At 37.8% G+C, this 26,156-nt stretch overlaps 2 protein-coding genes across 2 annotated transcripts; one reads left to right on the top strand and one right to left on the bottom strand.

Annotated features, from left to right (window-relative positions):
* Positions 1 to 1,516: 1,516 nt before the first annotated feature.
* Positions 1,517 to 10,106, top strand: samhd1 (SAM domain and HD domain 1). Its single transcript, XM_004070493.5, has 16 exons — positions 1,517 to 1,881; positions 1,971 to 2,037; positions 2,141 to 2,213; positions 3,032 to 3,192; positions 3,436 to 3,551; positions 3,825 to 3,895; positions 4,593 to 4,748; positions 5,150 to 5,250; positions 5,350 to 5,458; positions 5,537 to 5,628; positions 5,710 to 5,825; positions 6,695 to 6,834; positions 7,080 to 7,175; positions 7,323 to 7,427; positions 8,421 to 8,558; positions 9,388 to 10,106. Exons 1-16 carry the CDS (start codon positions 1,698 to 1,700, stop codon positions 9,544 to 9,546), a joined length of 1,884 nt encoding a protein of 627 aa, XP_004070541.1. The 5' UTR covers positions 1,517 to 1,697; the 3' UTR covers positions 9,547 to 10,106.
* A 1,777-nt stretch (positions 10,107 to 11,883) lies between these two features.
* Positions 11,884 to 24,262, bottom strand: LOC105354388 (deoxynucleoside triphosphate triphosphohydrolase SAMHD1-like). The gene is made up of 14 exons (XM_011477191.3): positions 19,380 to 24,262; positions 19,193 to 19,308; positions 18,212 to 18,282; positions 17,852 to 18,010; positions 17,659 to 17,771; positions 17,412 to 17,532; positions 17,227 to 17,318; positions 16,987 to 17,099; positions 15,810 to 15,922; positions 15,462 to 15,494; positions 15,121 to 15,198; positions 13,624 to 13,728; positions 13,373 to 13,519; positions 11,884 to 12,666 (listed from the first exon to the last, which is right to left on the bottom strand). The coding sequence occupies exons 6-14, from the start codon at positions 17,490 to 17,492 to the stop codon at positions 12,580 to 12,582; spliced, it is 849 nt and encodes a 282-aa protein (XP_011475493.1). The 5' UTR covers positions 17,493 to 17,532; positions 17,659 to 17,771; positions 17,852 to 18,010; positions 18,212 to 18,282; positions 19,193 to 19,308; positions 19,380 to 24,262; the 3' UTR covers positions 11,884 to 12,579.
* Positions 24,263 to 26,156: the final 1,894 nt, after the last annotated feature.

The raw sequence follows: 26,156 nt of genomic DNA, 5'->3' as shown, positions 1-26,156 counted from the left end.
TATATATACTGTATATAAAAAAACAAAGCTATGAAAAACAATGCATTGCATTTAAGAGCATCACTATTTTTGGCTTGATGAAGAAAAAAACAGAAATCTGATAATGTGAGTTTCACAGCACATTACATTTTTTTTGACAGAACTGGACTGAGCCATCAGGTACTTCCTATTGGAACAGGGGTGGGGTGTAGATTGCTCAGTCCAATACAGTCAGTACCACCATGGAGATCCTACCACGTATCAAAGGAACACATATTTACTTAAAATTGATATAGCCACATCTCATGATGACATGGAAGGATAAAGGGAGGCACTACCTTACCTGCAGACCTTGATTTTTTATACACATATTTATAGAGAGTAGTCCAACTTTTGCTCTTGTTTGGTTTTGTCAAGATAAAGTTAAAGTAAAATGTCTGTGCATTTTGTCATTTTGCTTCTTTAAATTTAAGAAGCATCTGATTGCATCTGTCGTTTTAAATTGGCATCAGTTGTTTAATCTACGTTCCGGATTATGCAGCAGTCCCTGTATGTAAATCAAACTACACTGTTTTTAATTTTTTATAAGTGCTCGTTGTTTTTGTTTTGTTTTTTCTCTAATGCCGGATGCTGAAACAGCCTGCCAATATTTTATTTCTTTTTTCATCTTTCGGTTTCTTTATAGTGTTCATAGGAAATCCGTGTATTTTATTTAGAGGAAAACAGATTTACAAATTAGCGAGAATTTACGGTGACAACGCTCCATTTACTGCCATGCGCGATTTAAGACTCCAAAAGCAGAAGTAATCTTGCTCCGCCCTCCTCACGTCACTGAAAGCGCGAGCGCGGATAAAAAGATGCAAATGTACCGGAAGTAAGCCTTCTATCTACCCCGTATCCTGTCAAGATAAAGCCACAGTTGTTTGGTTAATAAGAAAATATGGCAGTCCAAATCTCTATTACTGTCAATGGGTATACCCTGGATATACATTGAATAGGGTCACTGATCCATTGATTTTAGATATTTTTATTCCCAATTTACCCTGTGATTGTATGTCTTTCTCTCCCCTCTTAACTTGAGGTCTGAAAGTTTGGAATTTGCAGGAACCATTCTTCCAGATGAAGCACAGCACTTATAATTGTAGCTCCCACACAGACCAATGTCTGTCAGACCTATGGTAGTTCCTGATCTTGAACATTGTTTCTCCCTGGTGATGTTATTTTTTGGGATTGCTCAATTTATCAATAGTAAGGCATTGTCTCTGTATTTTCCAGCATTATTATGTCCTGTCTCTAATTCAAAACAAATTTAAAGCACAAAATTGTGACTTTTTTTTGACTGCAAATTAAGATAAGGCAGTGTTTTCATGTTTTATGCTCTGAAGCAATAACATACCAATTAAGACAACAGTCGCTACTAACAGAGTTTCATATAAAATGTTTAAAACTCAAATGTCCCAATGTTTTCTTGAGACATAATTTTAGCTCAACACTCAATTGAAAATTCTAACGATAGTTTTATTGTGAAAAACAGAACCGGAAAGCCCGGTTCATGAAGTGATGCATTTAGAGGAAACACAAAACCCGGGATCTTTCTGTTTGGCGTGCTGCGTTGGACACCGGTAGATCAGTCGTTGAAATCGTCTCAAGACACGTTGTTTGCGACGTTGTATTCGCCCTATTAGCCGTCGATTAGCTGTCCTTTGGCCTTTTTCTGCATGGAGAACAGAAAGCGACCGCTGGACTCCGTGTTGAGCTCCAACGACCGCTTCAAAACCCCAGAGAAGAAGAGGCTGTCGCCGGTCCTGCTGCCGGGGTCTGACCTGCTGCAGTGGGGAGTGGAGGAAACCTGTCAGTTTCTGCGAAAGGAAGGTCTCGGGGAATGGGAGAATGCATTTAGAGGTGAGGTGTGCTGTGTACCTGCAGCTTCAGTATGTGTACACCCATGTTGTTGTTACTTTTCTTTTATTTGTTTGTTTTGCTGTGTTAAGCACAAAGAATCACAGGCGTTGGACTGCGCTATCTCAATGATGCAGACCTGAAAACAATAGGCATAGAGTAAGTGTAAAGAGAGAGAAATGCTTATCTTTTAGACCCCTTTCCCTTCCATCATTTGTCACAGTGTTTCTCTGGTTCATACCTGTGTGATCAAACCTTTCAGGTGTCTTGGTGTCCGCCTGCGCATCCTGCACAGCCTCAGGAAACTCTGGCAAATAGACACAGAGGCGAACAAGGTAAAGGCGTATGGGCTTTGAGGTCAAATGAGTTCACTTTCACCTTTTGGTGACCTCTGAGGAAAAAAAGTATTTGCCATGATGTTCAACCCCAATAGAGAAATCTTATTATGCTTGTGAGTTATGTTCTCTGAAGCTATGCACACACCTGGCATTTGATGCAGGTTCAAAAACACACTACATGCATGTTCTTCAGCGTGCATTAGCCCTTGGTGTTCACACTGGACAAACAGGGAGGGGCTTGTTCTTCTTTTTTTCCTACTGTTTACTAGCGCATGTTCACCACCTGCTGCTGGGAAAATCTTGGTGTGAAATGTCACAGTGGCCTAAATCAAGCGATTTGGGCACAAACGGGAAAAGGTTTGGTTCATTTCTAGCATCCTGACAATGGCAGATATGGATTACCATCATGTCAGGAGAGTAGCCTTGGTTTTTATATTTATTTGACAAACAAACGTCGTCAGGCTTGTTGGTGTGTCTGGGTTCATCAGATAAACCATATCCATAAGTCACTGCCAAGTGCAGGTCAAAATTTGATCTGGTTTACCGTTTACTTGCAACGCACATTCCATGGCCACACATTTTGTTTTTGGGCCCAAAGTGATTGTAAAAGCTTGCATAGATAGAGCGAGAGCTTTGAATGCAGAACCCGGAATGCGTATTTACATAGGCTTTTTATTGGAAGTACTTGAACGTGTGTTGCCGAGGGCGATGTGAACGTAGCTTCATACATCAAAAATGAGGATATGAGTTGTTTTCTATACTAATTTGATTTAGCTCCAGTTTTGGATCAAGCTTGTTGTTTTGTTTTGTTCCAGGTGTTCAATGACCCCATTCACGGCCATGTGGAGTTGCACCCCCTCCTCATCAAAATTATTGACACGCCACAGTTCCAGAGACTACGCAATATCAAGCAGCTTGGAGGGACATACTTTGTTTTCCCTGGAGCATCCCACAACCGCTTTGAACACAGTATTGGGTACAAACAGAATTAGATTGGAATGAATCAGGGTTTTTCACACCTTGATTTGCTGTTATATACAACTAAGGAGTAAAAACATATCAGGATTAGGGTTTAGACAGTCTGGGTTAGTGCCTTCAGTAAGTTATGGATATGGCCTTTGCCTAGAGAATTATATGACAAACCAGGGAATTCCTTTTAAATAATTGTTTGTTTTTAATCCTAATTTATGAAAGTGTTTTTCTTTCTTTCTTCACACAGTGTGGGTTATTTGGCTGGACAACTTGTTCAGGCTCTAAATGAAAGACAGCCTGAACTGCTGATCTGTCATAGAGACATCCTATGTGTGCAGATTGCAGGGCTCTGCCATGATCTGGGTGAGTAGAGAATCTGCAGAAAAATTATTCCAGATATTTTTATTATTATTATTTTTGCTAGATGCAACAGCAAATTAGTTATTTTCAAAGCCATCAAAACTTTTCTGTTTTAGCACACAAAAATAAAGACAAACAAAGTCACGTTTTATAAAAGTAAAACCTGATCAATTCATTGAACAAATTCATTTACAAACTGTTCTGTTTGTTTGTGCACCAAGGTGCTCATGATGTTGTTAATTCTGTTTACATTTGTCCTGTTGACCTGTATTTCAGGACACGGACCCTTTTCCCACATGTTTGATGGCATGTTTATCCCTAAAGCCTGTCCACAAGTTAATTGGAAGGTAGGAAAGTCACCTTGTTTCAACTCCTTTTAGAGACGAGCTTTATCTTATCTTAGTTGTGTTGTGACTCACAAAATCAACACACCAGTGCAGACAGGGGTGCTTTGCAAATGACAATAAATATTGATGCAGAAAATAAATAGCTATGCTTCTACAACCACAAATCTTTCAGCCAATATTTGAAGTTTCCATGCTAACTCAATTAACAGATCTTTTGACTAAATTCTTTTTAATGGTTTAGCTATAATTTCTGGGAAATAGTTTTGCAGAAATGTTTAGTGTTTGCAAAAGTTGTTTTTAAGAGACAAACGGAAAGCGCCTGGAGCCACTGATGAGTCATTGATAAAACACTAGCACCACCCTAACAACAGTTTAACTTTGCATCACATGAATGTTCATGTTTAATATTCCTAGAATCTTTGTATGAGACGAAATCTTTTCTTCATGTTGGAGACAAACTCACAAATTTACTCTCTTTCTTTTTATTGGCTCTTGTAAAAGAGGAGAGGCTTGATGTTTTGTTCATGAATATCATTTTATAACTTCTCAGTTGAACTTTGATAAAAATACTAAGAATGTGTTTCTGTGCAGCTCCAGTATAAGAGATGAACCTTCATATCCTATCTTATTCAAACAGAGGGAAGCTGTAAATTTGAGTCTGTGCCTTCATTTTCATCCCCAAGTCTTTGTCTTCCAGCATGAGACAGCATCTCTGGACATGTTTGATCATCTCGTGGAGAGCAATGGCCTGAAGGTTGTGATGGAGGAGCATGGCCTCGTGCTTCCAGAGGATCTGGATTTCATAAAAGAACAGATTGCAGGACCACTCAGCACTCAAACTCCAGGCCAGAAGGTTCCCATCATTCACATTGCCTTCAATTTTAATCCTAAGTGTTTAATCTTTTTTAATAAATGCAGAAATGTTCAGATATTTATGGGAGCTGGCTGTTCTAAAACAACAAAAATAGGTTTAAACGAAGTGTTGGTATTTGCAAAGGTGTGATAAGAATATTTCTAGTGGGTATTTCCAGTCATTAAATCCACCGTGCAAATGCTCTTTATATGCGTCATCAGAAAAGTCTTAAAACAAATATGTTAATTGCATTAATAGTGAATTATTCATTCTAAAAATGTTTGTGTTAAATCGGTCCTGGTCTTCTTTGTTCTTTCTGTTTCATGTCAAATCTGCTAGAATCATGTAGAGCGGTTTAACTAAGTCACCTTTTCATTCCGATTGTCTTTTCGTTTGGGCAGTGGCCGTACAAAGGCCGACCTGAAGACAAGTCCTTCCTCTATGAGATTGTAGCCAACAAAAGGAATGGCATTGATGTAGATAAATGGGACTACTTTGCCAGGTGGGCCTTTTTTGAAATACGTGTATATTATTTGTTCTTTTCTACGTTTTTGTTTGCAGTAGTTCTAAATCTTATTTACTTTCTGTCGTCTTGTTGTAGGGACTGTTACCATTTGGGCATTCAGAACAACTTTGACTATCAGCGATTCCTTAAATTTGCCCGGGTGTGTGAGGTTGACGGGCAGAAGCACATCTGCACCAGAGACAAGGTACTTTAAATTCTTATAAGTATGCAGTCATTTACAGATACATGTTTTCCACTAAAATTACATTTGTTTTTGTAACAGGAAGTTGGAAATCTGTATGACATGTTCCACACCAGAAACTGTCTGCACAGACGAGCTTACCAGCACAAAGTGTGCAATATCATTGAGACCATGTGAGGAAAAAAAGCTTTTTGTTTCCTCTCACTGCCTGCAGGAATGTTCTCCGGTCTGATGTTGATATTCTGTTTCTTCAGGATCACTGAGGCCTTTTTAAAAGCAGACCCATACATACAAATTGAAGGTACTGAGGGGAAGATGTTCACTCTCTCCACAGCTATTGATGACATGGTGGCCTACACCAAACTAACAGGTGATGGAATACAGCAATGCGTATTTATGTTTACTGCTTTTATAAATTCAGTCCAGGAGGTTTTTTTATACTTAAAGTCTCTGTGCACACTACAGGAACTGAGAAAAGTGTCTGGTTTCTGATTGTGGGAAGGAACAAAGTGAAATAGGATTTCTGACCAATCAAACCAAAACTATTGGACAAGAAAAAAAATGTTCTGCTCAGGCAATGTGTCTGAAGAATCCTCCTGAACCAAGACATCATGGGAAAGAAAGCAATCTCTCTGTTCTTGCACAGTACAGAGCTTTAAGGACAAAGCTCTTTGTCTGGATATTTACTCAATTTATTTTTATTCTGAACATGCTCATGTGAATGTATTTTATAGCATTTAGATCATAATTTTACCCTCATAGCAGTTTTGTACGAAGACCCATTCAGATGAAAATTGTTGAATTCAACATGTTCTTGTAGCATTTTTGTGATGATAGGGGGCATATGTTAAGATAATTGAGCTTTAATTGCATTTCTGAGTATTTGTTTATTTCAAATCGCTTGAAATCAAGACAAGACGAAATAATGCAGTTAAAAAAAAAAGCTTATTTGTGACAAATAATACACTGGGCTGCCGCTTATTCTGATGCATCCACTTTTGGACTAAAAAGAGGTGAATTTCTCTTGAACTACTAAAGCTCTGCAGAAAAATGAATTTCTTGAAAACAACGCAGATTTTTTACATTTTGGCTCAAAATGGCAAACTTCAAAAAACACTTAAAATGGAACAAAAGAAAATTGGAGTGGGAGGTTAAAAGAAAAAGGAATAACTTTCCAATTGTTTTCTTTTTTGCTTTGATTTTAATAAAGCTCTCATTTCTGCTCTTCCCCGTCTATAGATTATGTGTTTGAACAGATCCTCAACTCCTCCTCTTCAGAGCTCCGTGAGGCGAGGGAGATACTGCACAACATCGTCTGCAGACGCCTCTACAAATGTCTGGGACAAACTCAGCCAGACCAAACCGTGACTGTCAGCCAGGTGTGTGCTCATGTTAGTTTAGAAAACAGTTGCAGTTTTCTGGTGATACTGACACAAGTAGAAAAGCTTCCTGACTGCTTTGCACCTCTTTCTGTTTCGTACGAGTTTCTGCCTCAGTTAGAATTCAAGAAGTTTCCAAAAGATGATTCTGTTCTGCAGATTCTCATGAAACAAAAGAACCACTATCTGATTGTGGTTGGATGAAAGGATTGTCAGATATTTTCTTTTGTTTTTCATTTTTAAAGGAGACCATCAAGATCTGGGAGCAAGAGTTATCTGAATCCACTCCTCAGAATAGCAGCTCTGCTGTCAGTCTGCAACCACAGGACTTTATCGTCAATGTAGGTTTATCCCCGCATTTGACGTCATCTCATGAAGTTCATCTGTTAGAAAAATGTCACAATCCTTTTAGAACCTTTGTTCTGTCATTTGTTACATATGGTACTGAATTGTTCTTCATGCCTCATTCCAATATCAATGACTTTCAGGTCATTGTTATGGACTATGGGATGAAGGAGAAAAACCCCATCAACAATGTGCGATTCTACTGCAAGAATGACCCAAATAAAGCCATCCAGATCCGCAAAAACCAGGTTGGAACCAGTGGCTTTCACTATACATGTTCTGCAAATATTCTTGCTGAAAAACTTGACAGAGGTCTGCAATGTTCAAGATGAGTTAGCATCAACTGTAAGAATCCAAGAAATCACATTATATGATTTTTTTTTAAAGAATTTATTTTTAAAATAGTAAAGAAAATAAGTTTTACAGACATCTCTCATCATTTTAGGTGGGACAGCATGCAGAATTGGTGACTGCCAAATACTTTTTTGCTCCAAAGTTGCTCCATAAATACTTTAAAATACATATTTATGATAACACACATAAACGCTTCAATACTTATAATTAAACAGCAGAAGACTTAAATGACATTTACATTGTTGCACATGGATCCACCAAGTCTCACAAAGAAATTTTAGCTAAATGTCGTAGTAGTGCATGATTGTGTGTGTTCTTGTTTGCAGAGCAGCACACTAAACTCATTGTCAAAGTGACAGGGTCACAATTAGTGTGTTCACACACCATCAATGCCTGCACACTGAAAAGGGAAGCATGCATTGATGGATGAAACTGTCATCATCTACAAGAGCGGATCTGTTTTCCAAATGTATTAATTGGAAGGTGTTCTTCTAGTCAGCAAGGAATAAGAAGATTCTGTCACTTGTTTAATATGACCCGATAAACATAACATTGGAGAAGAAATCTATTCAGCCTCAACAATGCTCAATACCAGCAACTCAAGCTTTTCCCATTGTTTTGGTTTAGGTATTCGTCCTAAAAGAGCTGCAGCAGTCAGCCAAAAAGAGGCTTTTACCAGTCGTGTGATTCTGTTAGACAATAAAAGCAGTTCATACTTTACTTTTTCCATAACAAAGCAAGTTGTTTAACAATGAAGACTTCTAGCTGAGCTTTAAAGCCATTCCAGAGGTTGGCAGCTCCAAATGCAGGTTTCTAAGTATCTGAAATAAAGAAAACCGGAATAGCCGGAACTAAAACCTGAACTGTGTTCCTTTGTTCTGCTTTAGGTGTCTAAACTTCTTCCGGAGCATTTTGCTGAGCAGCTGATCAGAGTGTACTTCAAAAAGACGGACAACGAGAGTCTGGAGGCGGCCAAGAAGCACTTTATTCAGTGGTGCATGAACAAGAACTTCTCAAAGCCTCAGGTGATTTATGTGTTTCTGCCTTTTTGATAGAAGTTACAGTTGGCATTGGCCAAAAAACTAAATAAATTAAAAAACAACCTACAGATACTCTTGCAGGCAGAAATGGAGCACAGCAGCGACTCCACTGCAAACTACACATGACATTTAGACCTTTAGCTGTTTTTTTTTAACAAATCAACATTGCGGTATTATTTCAACATTGAAGTAATACCGCACGGATATTAAGGGGTTTAATTCTCTCTGTGACATTCTGGGTGTTTACAGCATGCCGTTAGATTTTGTTCTTCCTCTGATCCATCTTTGTTTCGCTGATGGAATATATTTGTATGAGTGTAGCAGCGCTGCAGGAAGAAGGTTCAACTTTTCATTGTTAAGAAAAGATGTTGCAAATAAGGAGTTAAAAATTGTTCAAACCTAGTCTTTTTTACAGCTAGTCTAAACTCTGCTCAACCATTTTTCTTTAAATAAATTAAGTTTGATTAACTGGGCAGTTTGCTTACAGGCAGACATACATTTATGCAGCCACAATAACTAGAGGCTGACCTCTTTGCTCTGGTGGTTTATTGTTCTCACAGGCCATTAGTTACACTATAATATCAAAGCAGACGCACTATTTTTAAAAGAAAAAGGTTTAATCAAAGCAGTTCAATCTGGAGAGATCTGGAGGTTCTTCTTAAGAATTGCCCCAACAGTGAGCTCTGTTCAATTATAGTAGATCTTCAAGTGCCCAGACTAACGTCAAGTTGCATTGTTCCAGTATGGTCAGTGATGGACAACCTTACCATGTGCTCTCTGCACTGATTGTCTCAATGACTCTATTCCCACCCAGGACGGAGACATAATAGCCCCCGAGCTGACTCCTCTTAAAGCCAGCTGGTGCAACAACAACGAAGGCGAGAACAGCGACGAGGCGAACCCAACAGAAAGAAACAAGAATCTTGTGAACGGACAAAAGAAGATCAAAACTCAGCTGTTTAAGAAAAAGTGAAAGAATAACTTGCACTGTCTGCATTTATTAATGCCAGGTGACAGATATTTACTTATTTGGAATGATAATGTTCACTTAGTTTTATTTTTTAAGTTTGTGTTTAAAAAACCTTATCAGTCCTAATATGTGACTGAAATACTCAGGGCAGTGTGTTTTTGCACTGTTATGAATGTGTTTCAAAGCTCAGTTATTGAGCTTTGTTCGTATTCATAACCCATCTTTCAATTTTCAACAAAGAACACCAAAGTCAACTATTCTTGAGTACAATTTATTATATTTAAATTATTTTTTCTGATGGCATGTTTTCCCATTGATCTTTTATTATATTTTTTAATTTCTTAAATGTTAAGTTACAATGGTCATCATAGACTCCTAATGTCACTTGGCAGTTGTTACAGATCCCTTTACATGGCTTTAAAATTTCTATTTAAAGGTCCCATAATATATTTTGAGGGTTTCTATTGAAAGTTTTGTATTTAGAAAAAAAAACATCATGTTACAATGCTAATATAAACCTGACTCAGGTTTTAAAACATGCAATAAAAACGAATTGCAAAGAGCATCAGATGTTGAACTTGCCTACAAACACAGATGCAGCTCATTGCATCGAGACATCCAGCCATCCATCCACTGCCAGATTTCTGCCCTATTCTAATGGACATGTTTCATATTTTGTTTAGGCTATGCAAAAATAGTAAGCGTGCCACAGTTCCTTTTTAGCAGCATGCACAGTTCTGATTTCCCACTTTTGGGTGTTCTAGTTTTCAGACCTCTGAACTTACTTGTTTCCCAGTAGAGAACTGTCCTTGAGAATGTTTCCAGCTTTAGTGAGACGTCTGGAGGAAGCAAAGACTTCATAGACTCCATCAAGCTGGTTTTGAATTCATTTCTCTGTAGGAGTCTCAGGAGCTGCAGTCTTCTCTGTACCTGAACACTCCAGTCCAGGTCTATAGCCCTGCATGCTCACAATGCTTGGCAAATGAAGGTCATGTGGTGGTTCCAGTACTACATGTCATAAGAGAAGCGGAGATGCAGCTGCATTTGCAGCCAGTAAAGGGCTGAATTATTTTCAACACTGGAGCTCTTTTTTTGTCTTGGCTAAGTATTTTTTTTCTAAGCACTTTACTACCCTGTATGACCCTAACCTATTTTTTTCCATTTTTTGTTCCTCATTTGTTAGTTGCTTTTGATATAAGAATCTGCTCAAACTAAATGTTTTTTGCTGTCTAAGCAAAGGACATTAAAAAATCATTGCATCACCATAAGCTTCATCAATGTGTCTGCTTCCCCTTTTGCAAACTGGATGTAACACCATACAACCAGTTGTTTAAAACTGTTGTAGTAACAACTCGTATAAATTATTGTCCAATTAGCCTTTCTTGTTTGTCATAATCTAACTGAAATACACCAGTGAGTCAAATAGATAGATAGATATAGCCAGCTTGATGTAATCCATGTAGAGGAGGTGACTGATGTTGGCCCCATTTCTGAGTCGGTATCCATAGCCAGTCTTGTTGATTATTTGGCTGAGGGGGTTTAGACCTATGCAGAACAGCAGTGGGGACAGAGCATCACCTTGGTATATCCCACATTTGATGGACACTTGTGCAAGTGGCTTCCCATTGGCTTCAAGGGTGGTTTTCCACAGCTTCATTGAGTTTCCTATGAAGGCTTTTAGAGTCCTGTTGATGTTGTACAGCTCCAAGCATTCAGTGATCCACGTGTGTGGCATTGAGTCATAAGCTTTCTTGTAATCAATCCAGGCTGTGCACAGGTTGGTGTGTTGTGACCTGCAGTCTTGAGCGACTGTTCTGTGAACCAGGAGTTGGTGTTTGGCTCCTCTGGAGTCTCTACCAATGCCCTTCTGTGTTGCTCATGTATTGATCCATGTGCCTATTTATCTTGGTTGCAATGATGCCTGACATGAGCTTCCATGTTGTGGAGAGACAGATTATTGACCGATAGTGGGATGGGACTGCACCCTTTGAGGGATCCTTCTGGATCAGGATTGTTGTCCCTTCCGTTAGCCATTCAGGGTGAGTCCCATCTCTTAGCAGCTGGTTCATTTGTGCTTCCAGGCGCTCGTGGAGTGCGGTGAGTTTGTGTAGCCAGTAGGCATGTATCATGTCAGGGTCCAGTGCTGTCCAGTTCTTCATACCTGAGACTCTTTCTTGTATTTTTATTTTTTATTTTTTTATATATATATATATATATATATATATATACATACACACACATACAGTCAGGACCATAAATATTTGGACAGAGACACATTCTTTTTAATTTTGTTTCTGTATATTACCACAGTGAATTTTAAATAAAACTACTCAGATGCCATTGAAGTGCAGACTTTCAGTTTTTATTCCATGGGTTGAACAAAAAGATTGCATAAAAATGTGAAAAACTAAAGCATTTTTCAACACAATCCCTTCATTTCATGGGCTCATAAGTAATTGGACAAATGACTTCCATGCTATTGCATGGGCAGGTGTGGGCAATCCCCTTGTTATGTCATTATGACTGATGCAGATAAAAGGCCTGGAGTTGATTAGAGGACTTGTGCTTGCATTTGGAAGATTTTGCTGTGAACAGACAACATGTGGTCAAAGGAACTCTCCATGTAGGTGAAAGGAGCCATCATTAAGCTGAGAAAACAGGAAAAAAAAACATGCGAGAAATTGCTACAGTTTTAGGAGTGGCAAAATCAACACAGTGTTATCTAATTTAATTATTTGCTGCAGTTAAGATGCATAATTTTTTTTCGTTAAATCAGCTTAAAAATAACATGTAGTTATCAGTTATTTTACTTTCATTCAAATTAATTCAATTAAGTAGGTGTAACTTTGGTGCTGCTGTTAGATCGGCACCACAAGGAGTTGTGGGATACCATTACCTTTGTGAAGCAACATATTAGCACACAAGGGGCACACCTAGGAGACTTCAGCAAAATTATATAAAAAAATGATTTACTTTTAAACAGTTTTATAAATTTCCCATCACAAAAACAGATTTTTAGCATGTGAGGTCAACACTTCAAGACTGTTTTCTCTTTTGACGTTTTGTGGACGGTTCCTGATGCTGTGCTTCATCCTGAGGAGGCTGATGAGGATAGATGTCGACCTAAAAAGACGAGGAGAAAACAGTATTAAGCTAAACCATCTGCAATCTGTTTTATTATTAAAAATGATGACAAGTTTCAGTGACTTATTGAATTTTAATATTTAGTTATTTTCACATTTTTATAGTTATTGCTGGATTTGTTTCTCTTAGTTGATACAAATATTGTCAAAAAACATAAACTGTACCTAAGAAGTATAAATGTACGTTTATGCAAAGTAATTAGGGTCAAATATTTATCCATTAAACAAGTTTACTACATCTCAGATTTTTTCTCAAATATGATAAATCTTTTGCAACCCCCCAACCTCCCCTTTATGCACGACACAGCTATCATTATCAGGAAGGGGGGGATCAAGGGCGAGGCTACTCAGCTCAGCACCAAGGGCCACGCCCATGTTGAGGAGATTTTGGAAACAGAGGGTTCAGATAAACATGAAATATGGCTTTTTAAGACCTTTAGGATTTTGATTAAAAACTCCATAATTATGGGTAAAACACCACTGGGAACAGTTTTATTTAAAATTTACTGTTGTAAATTATAATGACACTAAAATAATCAAAATTTGACTAAATTTGACTTAGCAAAATAATTATTCACATCTTAAGTCATTCATAAACACGGATATGCTCTCAGTCCTGCCGGAAAAGTGACCTGATGTAAATAATTCGCATGAATTATTTTGAGGGGAACTGGCCTAAATATTACCTGAAATCCATTGTCCTTGCACCAGACCTTGAACTTTTCAGCAACATCCTTCAGCTGTTTTTTATCTTCTTCTTTATCTTCATCTTTATTCTTCCAGTAAAGCCTGATGGTTTGCTCCAAAAAACACTCAGGGAGGAAGTTGGACACCTGACAGAAAGACATCAACAAACTTTTTGAACTTCTAAATAATTTTGGTTTGCAACACAAAAGAATAAAGAAAGCACAAAAATGACATGTCAGTCATGTCTGACCTGCTGTTTGCTGATCTTAAATGCTTTTTGTGGTTCATCCTTCTTGTAGAAGTAAGAACATTCCACCGGATCTTTGTCCCCTTTGCCGTAACTATAAGTGACTGGCTAAAAGAGAATGAGATAAAGCCTATGTTTACATTAACTAGAAAATGATTCTTCAAGTCAACAAAATTGTAAGAATCAACTTAAGTATTCTTACAAAACAACAGTTATGACATTGAAAGTATAGAAAAAAACATGACAATTTTCCAACACTTCTAAAAACATGCAAATTCTTGTATTAAATGCATAATCTTGAAATAGTTAACATATTTTCCAGGCTAAATGTGAAAGTCTGGCTTAAACAAACATACATGCGCAAGACAGCAGTTTGTCAGAATGCAAACATGTCTAAAAAATCTTTTTAATTCAAACTGCACTTAGGATGTTTTCTTTCCGCAAATGCATCTCAAACACATTGTAAAGATGCATAACTTATGATTTGCTAGTTTGAATGTTTTCTTTTGCCGTCATTTTCCTTGGTTTTTTGTGCACAATAGCTGTGAAAATACCCTGCCTGCACTTTGCTGATTAGCAACACTGTGTTTAAGGAACTCTCTTTGGATTCAGTAGTGATGGCAGAAATGGAACGATGTGAAGATTGAATCATTTGGAACAATTTCTCCCAAAAAAGATTCTTAAGATCTTGTGGAACATTTAAAACACCTCTGGACAGTGACATCTGGTGGCTGAAAATGTTTTAAAAATTCTGAACTTCATAAAGAAGAATGTTAGATCCATTTGAGCTTTTTAAACTTCATTGGTTGGTTTATATAGTAATTTTCACTATATAAACTAGAAAGGACATTTTAATCTAACCAAACTGTATTCATGTAGGGATGCATACATTGATGTGGAATGCTGACCTGTTTTGTAATCCTTGCATTGTAAATATTACAAAAATAGTATTATTCTAAGAGCAAACAAAGTATTAATGAATTTGAGTATAGATATATGTATATAATTAGATTTAGAACTGGGTTGAGCTGAGCTTCGACTGGATGAAACAATGGATGTTTTATTAAGTGTCTCCACATTGATGTGTTTAACAACAAGGTTAAATGTTGTATACAACACACACAGTGGCCATTTTTCTCCTCAAGAAGCTCATAGTGATCCCAGACAGCCTATCTGGGAGGCTTTCTTTTTCCTTCCATTTCTGTCTTCAAAATACTTGAGACTCATCACTTAATTACAAGAGGCCATACATCCCAAATAAACATAGTTTGGAGAAGCTTCTAAATGCTCTGCCGATATACGGTGATTGCTAACTACCAATCAGCAAAGTCAGAAAAATTTAATGTCAGATTAAAAAAAGAGAGGATTGAATTATTATTCTATAGCGCTTATAAAAACAACCTTAACAATTTGAAACAGCTGGTGAGGTAAAGGGATGCAAATTAAAATAAGGAAAAATGTTTTAGAAGGTGTGTAAGACTAATTGGACGAAGAACTCACCACCACTTCAAAGTAATCGTTGTGATGGCCTTTAACTCCTCTTGGCAGGACTGCTTTCAGTTTGTTTGTGATTTTCTTCTAAATAAGACAGTGTTTGCAGTAACTGAAACATTTAGTTTGTATTTTTTCATTTTTTAATTACTTTGATATCACTTTTTCATCACCTCTACTGAAGGATAAAATACAGAGTGCATGGAATTGGTAACAAACACTTCATTTTTAACTTTTCCGTTTAATATTGTCATTGTAAAAGTGAATCAGTCATAAAAACATATCTTCTCCTAAAAAGAAAAAGTTTACTATTATCAGTTATACTTTAGTGACAGTAATGTTGCACATACCTTAGATATTTTCTTGTGTTGTTTATTCTGCCCCTGAAATAGAGGTTTAAATGAGAGAATCTGTTAACAAATGCTTCATGTTTTAAAACCTTTTTCTTAAACCTAATTATTTTAAAAGAGAATCTGCCATATAAATGATTTTTCGACTTGGATCTTGGTTTAATTGTGATTATCTTTAATGTTTCAAATACTCAAAAGTCAGAGTGCACCTTTCATTACTTGGAGCTATTTTTTATACATTATTACTGATCTAACTACAAACTCATTTACTGTTATTTTGTAATGTGAGCATTTGATTTCTCCAATCATACTGCGCTTCAGGTATAGAGATTTGTTAAAATGACCCACCTTGGCTTCACCAACCAGCTTGTACAAATCTCGTCTCATGATTCTCTCTAGAATATTTTTTGCCTGTTCCAGTTCAGGACTACTGGACCCCAGTATTCTTTCAGTTACTTGGTCTGTTTAGAAATCACAAACATGGAGGAAGAGAAGTCAGTTTAAACCAAGAGGAAATTAGTGTCAGCTTTGCATAAATTTAAAACAAGATATTTTATATGCAATAATTTAAAAGAGAGTGTGGAGTGCACTAAGTGCAAATTTGAAAATAAATTGACAAATGATTCCTGTTTTATTATAAAACATGGCATGCATCTAGATTTAAATCTGGGCAAACTTAAGCTGTTTGTATATCCACATCTTTTTCAAACTTCCTTCCTGTCTTTACCACAGCAGCTGCTTATTACGGCCTGGGAGCTTTGCTGTAATTTTACTGTCATAACAATAAAGAAACAACACAGAGGTCCTTAGGCAAGACCCTTTGTGCTGCTGCCGGTCTGGGTCTCTTGTGTCTTGAAAACACAGGATTGTCTCAGGAAGGGCATCCAGCATAAAAACTCTGCCAAAATCACCTGTGTGAGTCAGTGAAAGCTCATTTGGTGTGGTGACCCCTGATGGGATGTGCCAAAAGGTGAACAACTTAAAAGACATTTGAAAAAAATAAGAATAGTCAAATAAAACATATGTTTTTTAAAAAAAATTTTTTTTCTTTATTTCAAATACAGTAAGAAGAGGAAAACTGCCCAAACAGTTTTTTCCCCCCATTTTCATTCTTAAGGCTAAATGAAGCTTTTTGTTGAGAAAATGAGGTAAATTGGCCTGACTGTCACATATTTCTCTATGGTGGGAAATGTGGTGGTACTTTTTCTTCATATTTATGTACCGTACTATTGTTATATACAATCATTGTAAAAAATCAGACTTGAGTTTTTCTATTTTTGTTGTACTGTCTGTCTCTGCAAATACATTTCACAGAACTAACAATCAGTGACTTGATACAACTCTCTCACTATTTCTTGATATCACATCAAAACAACTTAAATTCTCATCATCAAGTTTTCTCCTAAATTTTGAAAACAGAAAACTGAACCCCATAGTTTTTGAAGCCATTGTGGTTCTGTCAAAATGTTTATACATTTGAAGGATGAAAGAGACATTTTGATTGTTTAGGCTGGCATCTACTGACCTGTCAGTTGGATGTAGGCCTCCATGTCATTTTTTGCATCAGAAATAGTGAACTCTCCATCTCTTCCCTTAAACTGAATCAGGTTGTTTGCCTTTAAAAGGGCATCTTTGATCCTGTATTGAAGGAGAATACGGTTTTCCTTTTGAAACAGTTTTTGCTGCATCATATATTGTAGAAGCTTCAGCCCAAAAAATCATCACATAAAACAGAAAATATTTTAAAGCACACCACAACACTTACATGATCTCCACGTTCTTGGTTACTTTATGCTGGTAGGCTCGTCTGTGGAGACGGTCCCTTGTATGGAACAAATCATAGAGATTCCCTGCTTCCTGGAAAAACAATCCTATATGGTTTAGTGAAAGAATATCTAATGCCTGTTTCTGTTTTTTGTGCTAGAAGATAAAGAATCATGGGTCAAACACCTTATCTCTTGAGCAGATGTGTTTTCTTTTTAGCTTGTTTTTTTTCACCCCAATCACCCTGGTAAACTTGAAGTAGCGCATGTGGTCAAAGTTGTTCTTGAGCCCAAGGTGGTGGCAGTCTCTGAGATGAAATACGCAGAAATAAAAAGAAAACCACTAGTTGAAACTTTCAGATTACTTCATAAACAATTATAAAATGAGTAATGTGGTAGAGGTAAAAACTGTCACGATTTTATGCAGGCTTTACCTGGCGAAGTAGTCAAACTTGTCCACATCAATGCCATTTTGCTTGTTTGACACAATCTCATAGAGAAATTACTTGTTTTTTCCTCGACCTTTATACGGCCAATCTGAGGGAGACTGAAGAATCAAAGTGTAAGGCTTTACAGTCGATGTTTCTGTGCTGAATTTAAGTTGATTTCAATATACACTCACACTACCTCTGGTTTATCTGATTTATTCTTCAGAGGCTTTCCAAGAATAAGCTCTTCGATGAAGACCAGATCATTATTTTTCAGCCCAGAGTATTCCATCTCTGTCAGATGTTTTCTGTTCTGTTTCAGCAGGTATTTAAACATCTCTACAGAAGCATCCTCATGCTACAAGAAAAACAATTATTTGTTTTAAAAGAATTGATTTCATTTGTTCCAGTAATCCCTTTTTTCTGAATTAATTTTCAAACCACCATTTTTTAGTGTGTAGGCACAGAAAAGAGTAGGGTACAAGAATATCTGAAAAAAAGACCTTTCTGTCACAAAGACCAGCATGAATTACAGAACTTCAAGTGTCTTTTACTTTACCTTCCATTCTTCATTTCCACATGCTTGGGGCATAAACATTTGGTCAAACAGATGAGAAAAGGGTCAATGTCCTGAAGATAGAGAAATGTAACTGCTGTCATGATGTGGACCAGTATAAAAGATAGACTTTAAATCCTGTTTGCAGGTTTGCTCATTTTTATTTTTCTATTGGATACCTTTAATCCTTGTACTATCCTAGGCACTTTAACATTGGGAGTTGGGTCATCTAGACCCCACAAGACAGTGTGCTGAACCTTTTTTCTTCAACGATTTGTGATTTTCACTGGTGTCCTTGGATTACATGAAATCCTCTCCACCTTTGTCATGGTAGGAATAACACGTCAATGGTCATCTTGACCCCATAGCACAAGGGTGAAGGACCTTTAAGGAGTTCTCCGTTGTACTTTAATGATCTCACTTTCAGTGTCAATAAGGAAAGATGAGTTCATTGTTGAAAAATAAAGATAGTTTTACATTAGTTGACATCAGATGGTCATCATTTGGTTGTCATCACAACACCACTGTAATTATATTACTGGAGCTTCTTCTCAGAATGTTGTATTTCTGTAAATCCACAACGTTTGTTGTGTTTATTTACTTCCATTAAGAGACAAAATATGAATCAGGATTTAAAGATAAAATCCAGATTTTTATCAAAAAAACAAAAAACCTCAAAACAAATAGAATTTCAAAAAGACCTACATGATTTGTTTCAACCTTAAACTTGTAAGACAACTTAATTCAGAACAACTGATCCCTTACTATTTACTATTTACTTCTTGTCAACTATTTATGCAAGTATGCATCAGACCACCTCGTCTTAAAAATCACCTTAATTTTCCATCTACATGAAAGCAAAATCATAAGTGATTTTTTTTCCATGGCTGAAAGAAATTCAGGCGTTGAGGGGTTAAAGGTTTAGACTACAATATGCACTTTACATTATTGTTTCATAAAAACTAGCAGTTTTGTTTTCCTTACCAAGGTCATGGCAAAGACCTGCAATCTCCAAACAGAGGATGTCTTTGTCAGTGATGTTTAGTTTTGGTTGATTTTCCTTAAGGGTTTTTGCCTGCAGTCCTGCCAAATACGCCACCCTTTGTATTCAAACAGAAACATTAAAATTGTGGCTGTATCTAATGTCAGTGTTTAAATGATAACAACTTACCCAATAGAATGTTCAAAGCGATTGTGTGAGGCCCCTGGGTAAACAAAATAGCCCCCGCCGAGCTGCTTTTAAATGAAAAGTGCTATATAAAGATTGATGGATGGATGCATGGATGGATGGATGGATCAATTGATTCTATTGCAAGAAGGAGGAGGGATTTCAACTGGTCCATTGATTTTGGCACATCTTCATCCTGATCTCCTTTTTTAATTCGGGCCAGTCTGGAGAAGGACCGTTTCCCTTCACAGTTTATTTTGACAGGGTCAAAAACAGTCTGAGTGCTATATAAACATTTGGGAGAGTGGACTGTAAATACAATATTACCATGGTCTTTAGCATTATATTTGGGCATTTTTGTTCTTCTGAAATGAATGATTCGTACTGACCAAGTTCATCTGCCAAGCTCATGGTCAGATCAGTGGGATATGCTGCAGCAAGAGATTCAGCCCTTAAAGTGAGCTCACTGTTGGATATTATCAGGCATGAGAAGAACATGAAAAAGATTGGTCAAGTGTGTGTATGCAGTTAACCCATGGTTAAGACTGGACACAAATTAGTCAATTGGAACACTGAACGTTTCAATCTGAAACTTTTCTTTTCCACTCATTTCAGCACCTGGCTCTGCACTTTCATCAGCCATTCATTTGTGCTTCAATGTGCGCTGGAGGTCATGTCTGTAGTTTTGGGAGACTGAATCCTTTGGAGATGGTCAGCTAGAGAAGGGTCAAATTTGGCCAACAGTTCGTTAATGCCCAAGAATTTTTGTCTCTAAAGCGAATTAAAACCTACGCAGAAACACAACTGGTACAGACTCGGCTCTCAGCACTGACCTCGATGGCAATAGAAAAGGACTTCTTGACGGAACTGAAGTATGATGATCTCACGACAAGGTGGTTTTTGATGAAAGAGAGGAGGATGGATTTCGTCTTCAAATAATCTGATATTTTGATGTGTGAAATGATAAATATCATAATAAATAATCATGTTTCCATGTTTGAGTTCATTAGATCATTCAGAGATTCTCCCAGAGTCTCAGCTTCAGCTCCAGCAGTTAAAACTGCATCTTGATGACGGCCACTTCAGCGGTGTTTCCATCTCTCTCTGAACGAGTTTGAAAGCTTGCTGTCCCATGTTAACCCAGGAGGGAAAATAAAACCAGGGGACTTGATTTATAATTATTGTCTGGATGAAAATAAGAAATATCATAAGGTTCAGGAGGCCCAAGCATGCTGACTCCCATTTTCACAGCAGATCTCTGTCTGGACGCTTGCTCACCTTCCGGGAGCTGGCATAGTGATCGCATGTAAGGCAAACGTTTATGTGACATCAGACTGGATCTGTGAGCACTGACAGCGGAGATGTGTTAGCTACAGACCAGAGAAGAGCTCTGAGAGGATTGCGTGAGAATTTTCGGAAAAACCTGTGCATTTTCCAGAAACGCTGCCATGTTTAACAAAGGAAATCCTTGAATAAAATGAACAGCAGGCTCCAAAACTGCTGTTGCTTGCGTCCCCCCCGTCGCAGTCATAGAAGGGTTGGGCGGTTTTTTGTTGGGTCTGGTGGTTTTCAGATGACTTTTGGGCTGGAAAACTCGGAGACTATCTGGCACTCCTGTAAGCTACCGTCAAAAGTTTTTTTCGCCCTCCTTATGACAGATGCACAAGATGCTTAGAGATCCCGTGTATTTATACTGAAGAGCTCCACAAAGTTGTGGTACTACTCAGCATGAGTCTTTTTTGATGAACACAAAGCTGATACCCTGGTGAAGGTCAATGTTTTCAGATCAATGAAAATGAATGATTTCCCGTGGCACACCTGACCATCTGTCACGGCACACTAGTGTGCCACGGCACAGTGGTTGAAAAACACTGGGTTAAAGTAGAAAAAACAACTCTCAGGAAAGAGCCACTTTCACACCAAACACGATTCGTGCGTCAAATCCGCGTCGGCTGCCTGTCCTTCGCTGTGTGGCTAATTCTCTGCTTCCAAAAATGTGTTCATAGGTTAACACCGCAGTGTGGGAGGAGCTTCCAGCGAATATTTTTTGCTTCATCGCTACATGGAGCAGTGCCTGTGTTTATCTCATTCACAGTGCATGGAAGACACAGATAATGTTGAGGTTTATTTATTTAGAGCTCTACAAAAACATGGGCAATCACATCTCAATGTTTAGGTTCCAACTAATAAATTACAAAACGTCTCAGTTTGTGAGAAACCTGGGTGTTATTTTTGTCTCTGAGATTAATTATAATCCTCAATTTAAAAATATTACAAAAACAGGATTTTGTCATCTTAAAAATATTGACAGAGTCCGCCCAATTCTCTCTCTTTTATTTCCAGCAGATTAGATTATTGTTATGCCCATCTCTCTGTTCTTCCCAGAACAAGAATGTCGAATCTTTAACTGAGGCAAAATTCAGCCGCTCGCGTGCTGACGAAGACCAGGGGGTGGGAACACATTATACCCTTTTTTTTTTAAATCATTGCATTGGCTCCCTGTTCGTTTCAGGATTGATTTTAAAGTTCTTTTATTGGTTTATAAATGTTTTTATGGTCTCGGGCCTTCTTACTATCTATGATTTTAAAGTATGAGCCCTCGTGAACTCTGAGGTCCTCTGATACAGGCCTTTTGGTTATTCCAAAAGTTAGAACTACAGCATAAGGCAAGACCTCATTTAATTTTTATGGACCCCACATGTGGAACAGCCTCCCAGAGAGCCTCAGGGTCGCAGAGACTGTTCATGTTTTTAAAGGAAGATTCAAGACCTGCCTTTTTAATTTAGCTTTTAGTTTAAATTTAGGTACTTACTTGATATTTTATTTATTCATGTTCCTAAATTTAAACTAAAGGCTTTTTTACCAGTTTCATATATGTGTAAGTATATACATTCATTTATTTTTTACTTGTTTATTTACATATTTATGTATTTTAAAAAAAGATTATTCAAACTTACCATTTTATATGTTTACTAAGTTTTATACATGTACTTATTTTGTTTTTGTTTTTTGTTGTTTTAAATATATTTTAATTTTATTCCTTTTACATTTCAGTTGTAACTTCAGTGTTTTCCTGAGAGGGATCCTCTACATCAGGGACTAACCCTTATCAGTAAACGGGGGTTGTTGCAGTAGGATATCTCAGGTCAGGCTCTTTTGACCAGATCTGTGTGTGTGTGGGGGGGGGGGGGGGGGGGGGTCACTGACGTGGACATGTCCCCAAAATATATTTTCCTCACAGTAAGAAGCCTGGTTTCTACATCGCGTCATTTTATTATGGTGTGTGTATGTGTGTGTGTCTGGGAGGAGGGGGGGTCGGCATTGTGCAGGAGTTAAACAAAATATTTGTTTGTCTTGTCGTTTTGTTTTTAAATTTGATAATGTTTTATGCAATGCACTTTGAGTGACCTGTATTGCAAAAGTGCTATATAAATTAAGCTAGATTTGATATGAATTGATTTGATGCGATCATTCCAAGATTCTCCCAAGACTGGCAGCTTTACTCCTGCTCCAAGAGTTGTGTATGTTTGACAGCCACTTCCGCTGTGTTTCTGTGACCGAGTTTGAAGGCTCACTGTCCCGCGTTAATCCAAGAGGGGAAAAATAAAACAAAATTGGGGGGGCTTTTTTATCATAGTCTCTATGAAAATAAGAAAAATATCCCTATGTTCAGGAGGCCTGAGCAGGCAGCCTTCTCATCCCCAGCAGCTCTCTGTCTGCCAACGTAGTAAATAAGTGAGCAAGCTCCGCTGGCCACCGGGATGCTGGCGGGCTGGGAGACAGAGAGCAATCTTGTGGGTCTCTTGCCTCCAAAAGACAGCCTGTCTCTGTGGTTGAGACAGGCTGGCGACTTAGGGTGTACAACGCCTTTGCTCAACAGTAGCCGGGATGGTCTCCGTAAATCCCAGGGCCCCAGCGAGTTTACAAAATAGATGAAAGTTCAGGACAAACTCTTGCATTGGATGTGTATTATACCCGCTGATCAATTCACTGAAAATGTCACGTGCCCAAAAATGAGTCCTTGATTGGTAGATGTGACAATATTCAAACTCTGGCCTTGCTGCCCAAATCGCGCTACTGCTAGACCTTTTGGCCACTCAAATCGCACCGCAGGACTTCAGATAGCATCTGTACCATTGATTTAACATTTAACTGTCCGCCTTTGCTCTGCAAATTGCAATCAGTGTGATTCCAGCATTAGAGCTATTTCATTCGCGTCAGACGGTTTTTGGACCAACAGCATCCGCACTGTGCTAAGAATGTCAGCAGTTCCACTCATTTCTTGAAGATTCTGTTTTTTTCACAGTCAGTAAGGACCACAGCCTGCTCCACTATCTATGGGGGAGCGGCTGATTATTAAATGTGCTGTGATTACCAGCAGATCGAAGCATAAAAAGATGAAACCCCTTTGGGACAACTACAAAAAGATGAGGCAGGGTTGTGACAAAAATAGTGGGTCATCTGCAGTGCTGTCCAGGAGGTGGACTGGACTGTCCGGTCATCTCATTCTTGGACCTTCATGAAATAAAAAGTATGCAACTTCTAAAACCATTATGTGGTTTTATGGTCTTTTGAAACACCTGAATCTTCAAGAAATTAGCGGAGCTGCCAACAGAATTTGCACCGCGCTGATAGTGTTCGGTCTGAATTTGGCAGATTTCAAATGTTCAGTGCGCTGCCATTGAAGTCGCAGATTTGTTGCCGAATCAGAGAGCAATGAGAAAGCAGGTTAGACATGCACAAAGAACCTAGCTTAGCCACCAGAATTTTCCTTCCGACCAGCTGTTTGACCTGCTCGCAAGGCTGCAGCGTTCTCTTCTTTTTAGAATGATGTCGGTGGGTAGAATGCATGCAATCAAATTTAGTGTTAAAATAGTCCACAATTTTGTCTTTGACCTGCTTCTTGAATCTTCTTGAATTTTTTCAATCTCTGCAGTTAGGAAATCTTCCGGATTAAATTTGCGGTACACAAAACCACACGTCAGTTTTCAAAGGTAAATTAGCTGATGTCTAATTTTGATACTAGTCGAATTTTGTTGTTGTATTCTCCGCCTCCTGCAAATTTCATGAGAAAACAAAATTTAGCAGGTACTGTTTTTACATTCACATGCCTCTGTGTCCATGAGATCGTGTGACCGATTTTGAGTAAGCTGATTGGCTCTAACCAATGTCAATATCAACAAACATACAGGAGCAGATGTAGCTTTATGAAATACTTTTAAAACTTGGTATTTTTAACAAGATAAATTGTTTTATTATTGTTTTATTTATTTACAAAATAATAATCAAGAATTTTTAAAAATAGGTTATAATTGTTTTACCCTTTTAGTTTAATATTTTTACAGACTTTGTAGACATTATTTGAATTCATTTTTTTCTAACTTTCAGTATGTATTTTAACTTTTTTTTAATGAAAATTTGGTCTGCCAAAGGAGCCGGGATTGAGAACATATCTAGTTCTTCCTTCAACAGAAATGTTCCATCCTCTCTTCCTGGCTGCAGAAACAAGTTTGGTTGGTACTATTACAAATTTCTTTGTTTTGATCGGAAGTTGTGTGATGTTTACTTTGCCAATAATTCTCCAACCATTCTAGCAGTTTCACCTGAGGTAACAAAAAACTGCTTCATCCAGAAATGTGTGTATTACAGGCAGGGCCAGATTTCTTTCTGCTCATCCTTCCTGCAAAGTCTTCCTCTAACTCATCAAAGTTGAGCTGTCGAACAAACTCGGATTCTATTGCAAGAAGGAGGAGTGATTTCAACTGGTCCACCGATTTTGGCACATCTTCATCCTGAGCCCCATTTTAATTTGAGCCAGTCTGGAGAATGACCGTTTCCCTTCACAGTTTGTTATTGGCAGGGTTGTGCTAGTTGTTGAAATGAGTGGAAAAGAAAAGTTTCAGATTGAAACGTTCAGTGTTCCAATTGACTAATTTGTGTCCCGTCTTAACCATTGGTTAACTGCATACACACACTTGACCAATCTTTTTCATGTTCTTCTCATGCCTGATAATATCCAACAGTGAGCTCACTTTAAGGGCTGAATCTCTTGCTGCAGCATTTCCCACTGATCTGACCATGAGCTTGGCAGATGAACTTGGTCAGTACAAATCATTCATTTCAGAAGAACAAAAATGCCCAAATATAATGCTAAAGACCATGGTAATATTGTATTTACAGTCCACTCTCCCAAATGTTTATATAGCACTCAGACTGTTTTTGACCCTGTCAAAATAAACTGTGAAGGGAAACGGTCCTTCTCCAGACTGGCCCGAATTAAAAAAGGAGATCAGGATGAAGATGTGCCAAAATCAATGGACCAGTTGAAATCACTCCTCCTTCTTGCAATAGAATCCGAGTTTGTTCGACAGCTCAACTTTGATGAGTTAGAGGAAGACTTTGCAGGAAGGATGAGCAGAAAGAAATCTGGCCCTGCCTGTAATACACACATTTCTGGATGAAGCAGTTTTTTGTTACCTCAGGTGAAACTGCTAGAATGGTTGGAGAATTATTGGCAAAGTAAACATCACACACCTTCAGATCAAAACAAAGAAATATGTAATAGTACCAACCAAACTTGTTTCTGCAGCCACGAAAAGAGGATGGAACATTTCTGTTGAAGGAAGAACTGATAAAAACTGATGGGCGTTGCTGAAAATATTGTATATGATCTCAATCCCGGCTCCTTTGGCAGACCAAATTTTCATTAAAAAAAAGTTAAAACAAATGATGAAAGTTGGAAAATATATATATATAAAAATATTTTCAAATAATGTCTAC

Source organism: Oryzias latipes, chromosome 7 (genome assembly GCF_053564925.1).
Source record: "Oryzias latipes strain Hd-rR chromosome 7, Olatipes_Hd-rR_3.1".
In the NCBI taxonomy this organism is placed as follows: domain Eukaryota; kingdom Metazoa; phylum Chordata; class Actinopteri; order Beloniformes; family Adrianichthyidae; genus Oryzias; species Oryzias latipes.
The sequence above is the reverse complement of the archived record's forward strand: the minus strand, read 5'-3'. Positions and strand labels throughout refer to the sequence as shown.

What these genes read in the sequence shown, in the direction of transcription:
- samhd1 (XM_004070493.5), top strand. Translation starts at nt 1,698, where the DNA reads ATGGAGAACAGAAAGCGACCGCTGGACTCCGTGTTGAGCTCCAACGAC. An exon ending in TGCAATATCATTGAGACCAT is followed by an intron (nt 5,629 to 5,709) that starts GTGAGGAAAAAA and finishes CTGTTTCTTCAG; the next exon opens with GATCACTGAGGCCTTTTTAA. An exon ending in CACAGGACTTTATCGTCAAT is followed by an intron (nt 7,176 to 7,322) that starts GTAGGTTTATCC and finishes AATGACTTTCAG; the next exon opens with GTCATTGTTATGGACTATGG.
- LOC105354388 (XM_011477191.3), bottom strand. Translation starts at nt 17,492, where the DNA reads ATGCGCTACTTCAAGTTTACCAGGGTGATTGGGGTGAAAAAAAACAAG. An exon ending in AGCTGGTTGGTGAAGCCAAG is followed by an intron (nt 15,495 to 15,809) that starts GTGGGTCATTTT and finishes CCTCTATTTCAG; the next exon opens with GGGCAGAATAAACAACACAA. An exon ending in GCAAGGACAATGGATTTCAG is followed by an intron (nt 12,667 to 13,372) that starts GTAATATTTAGG and finishes TCGTCTTTTTAG; the next exon opens with GTCGACATCTATCCTCATCA.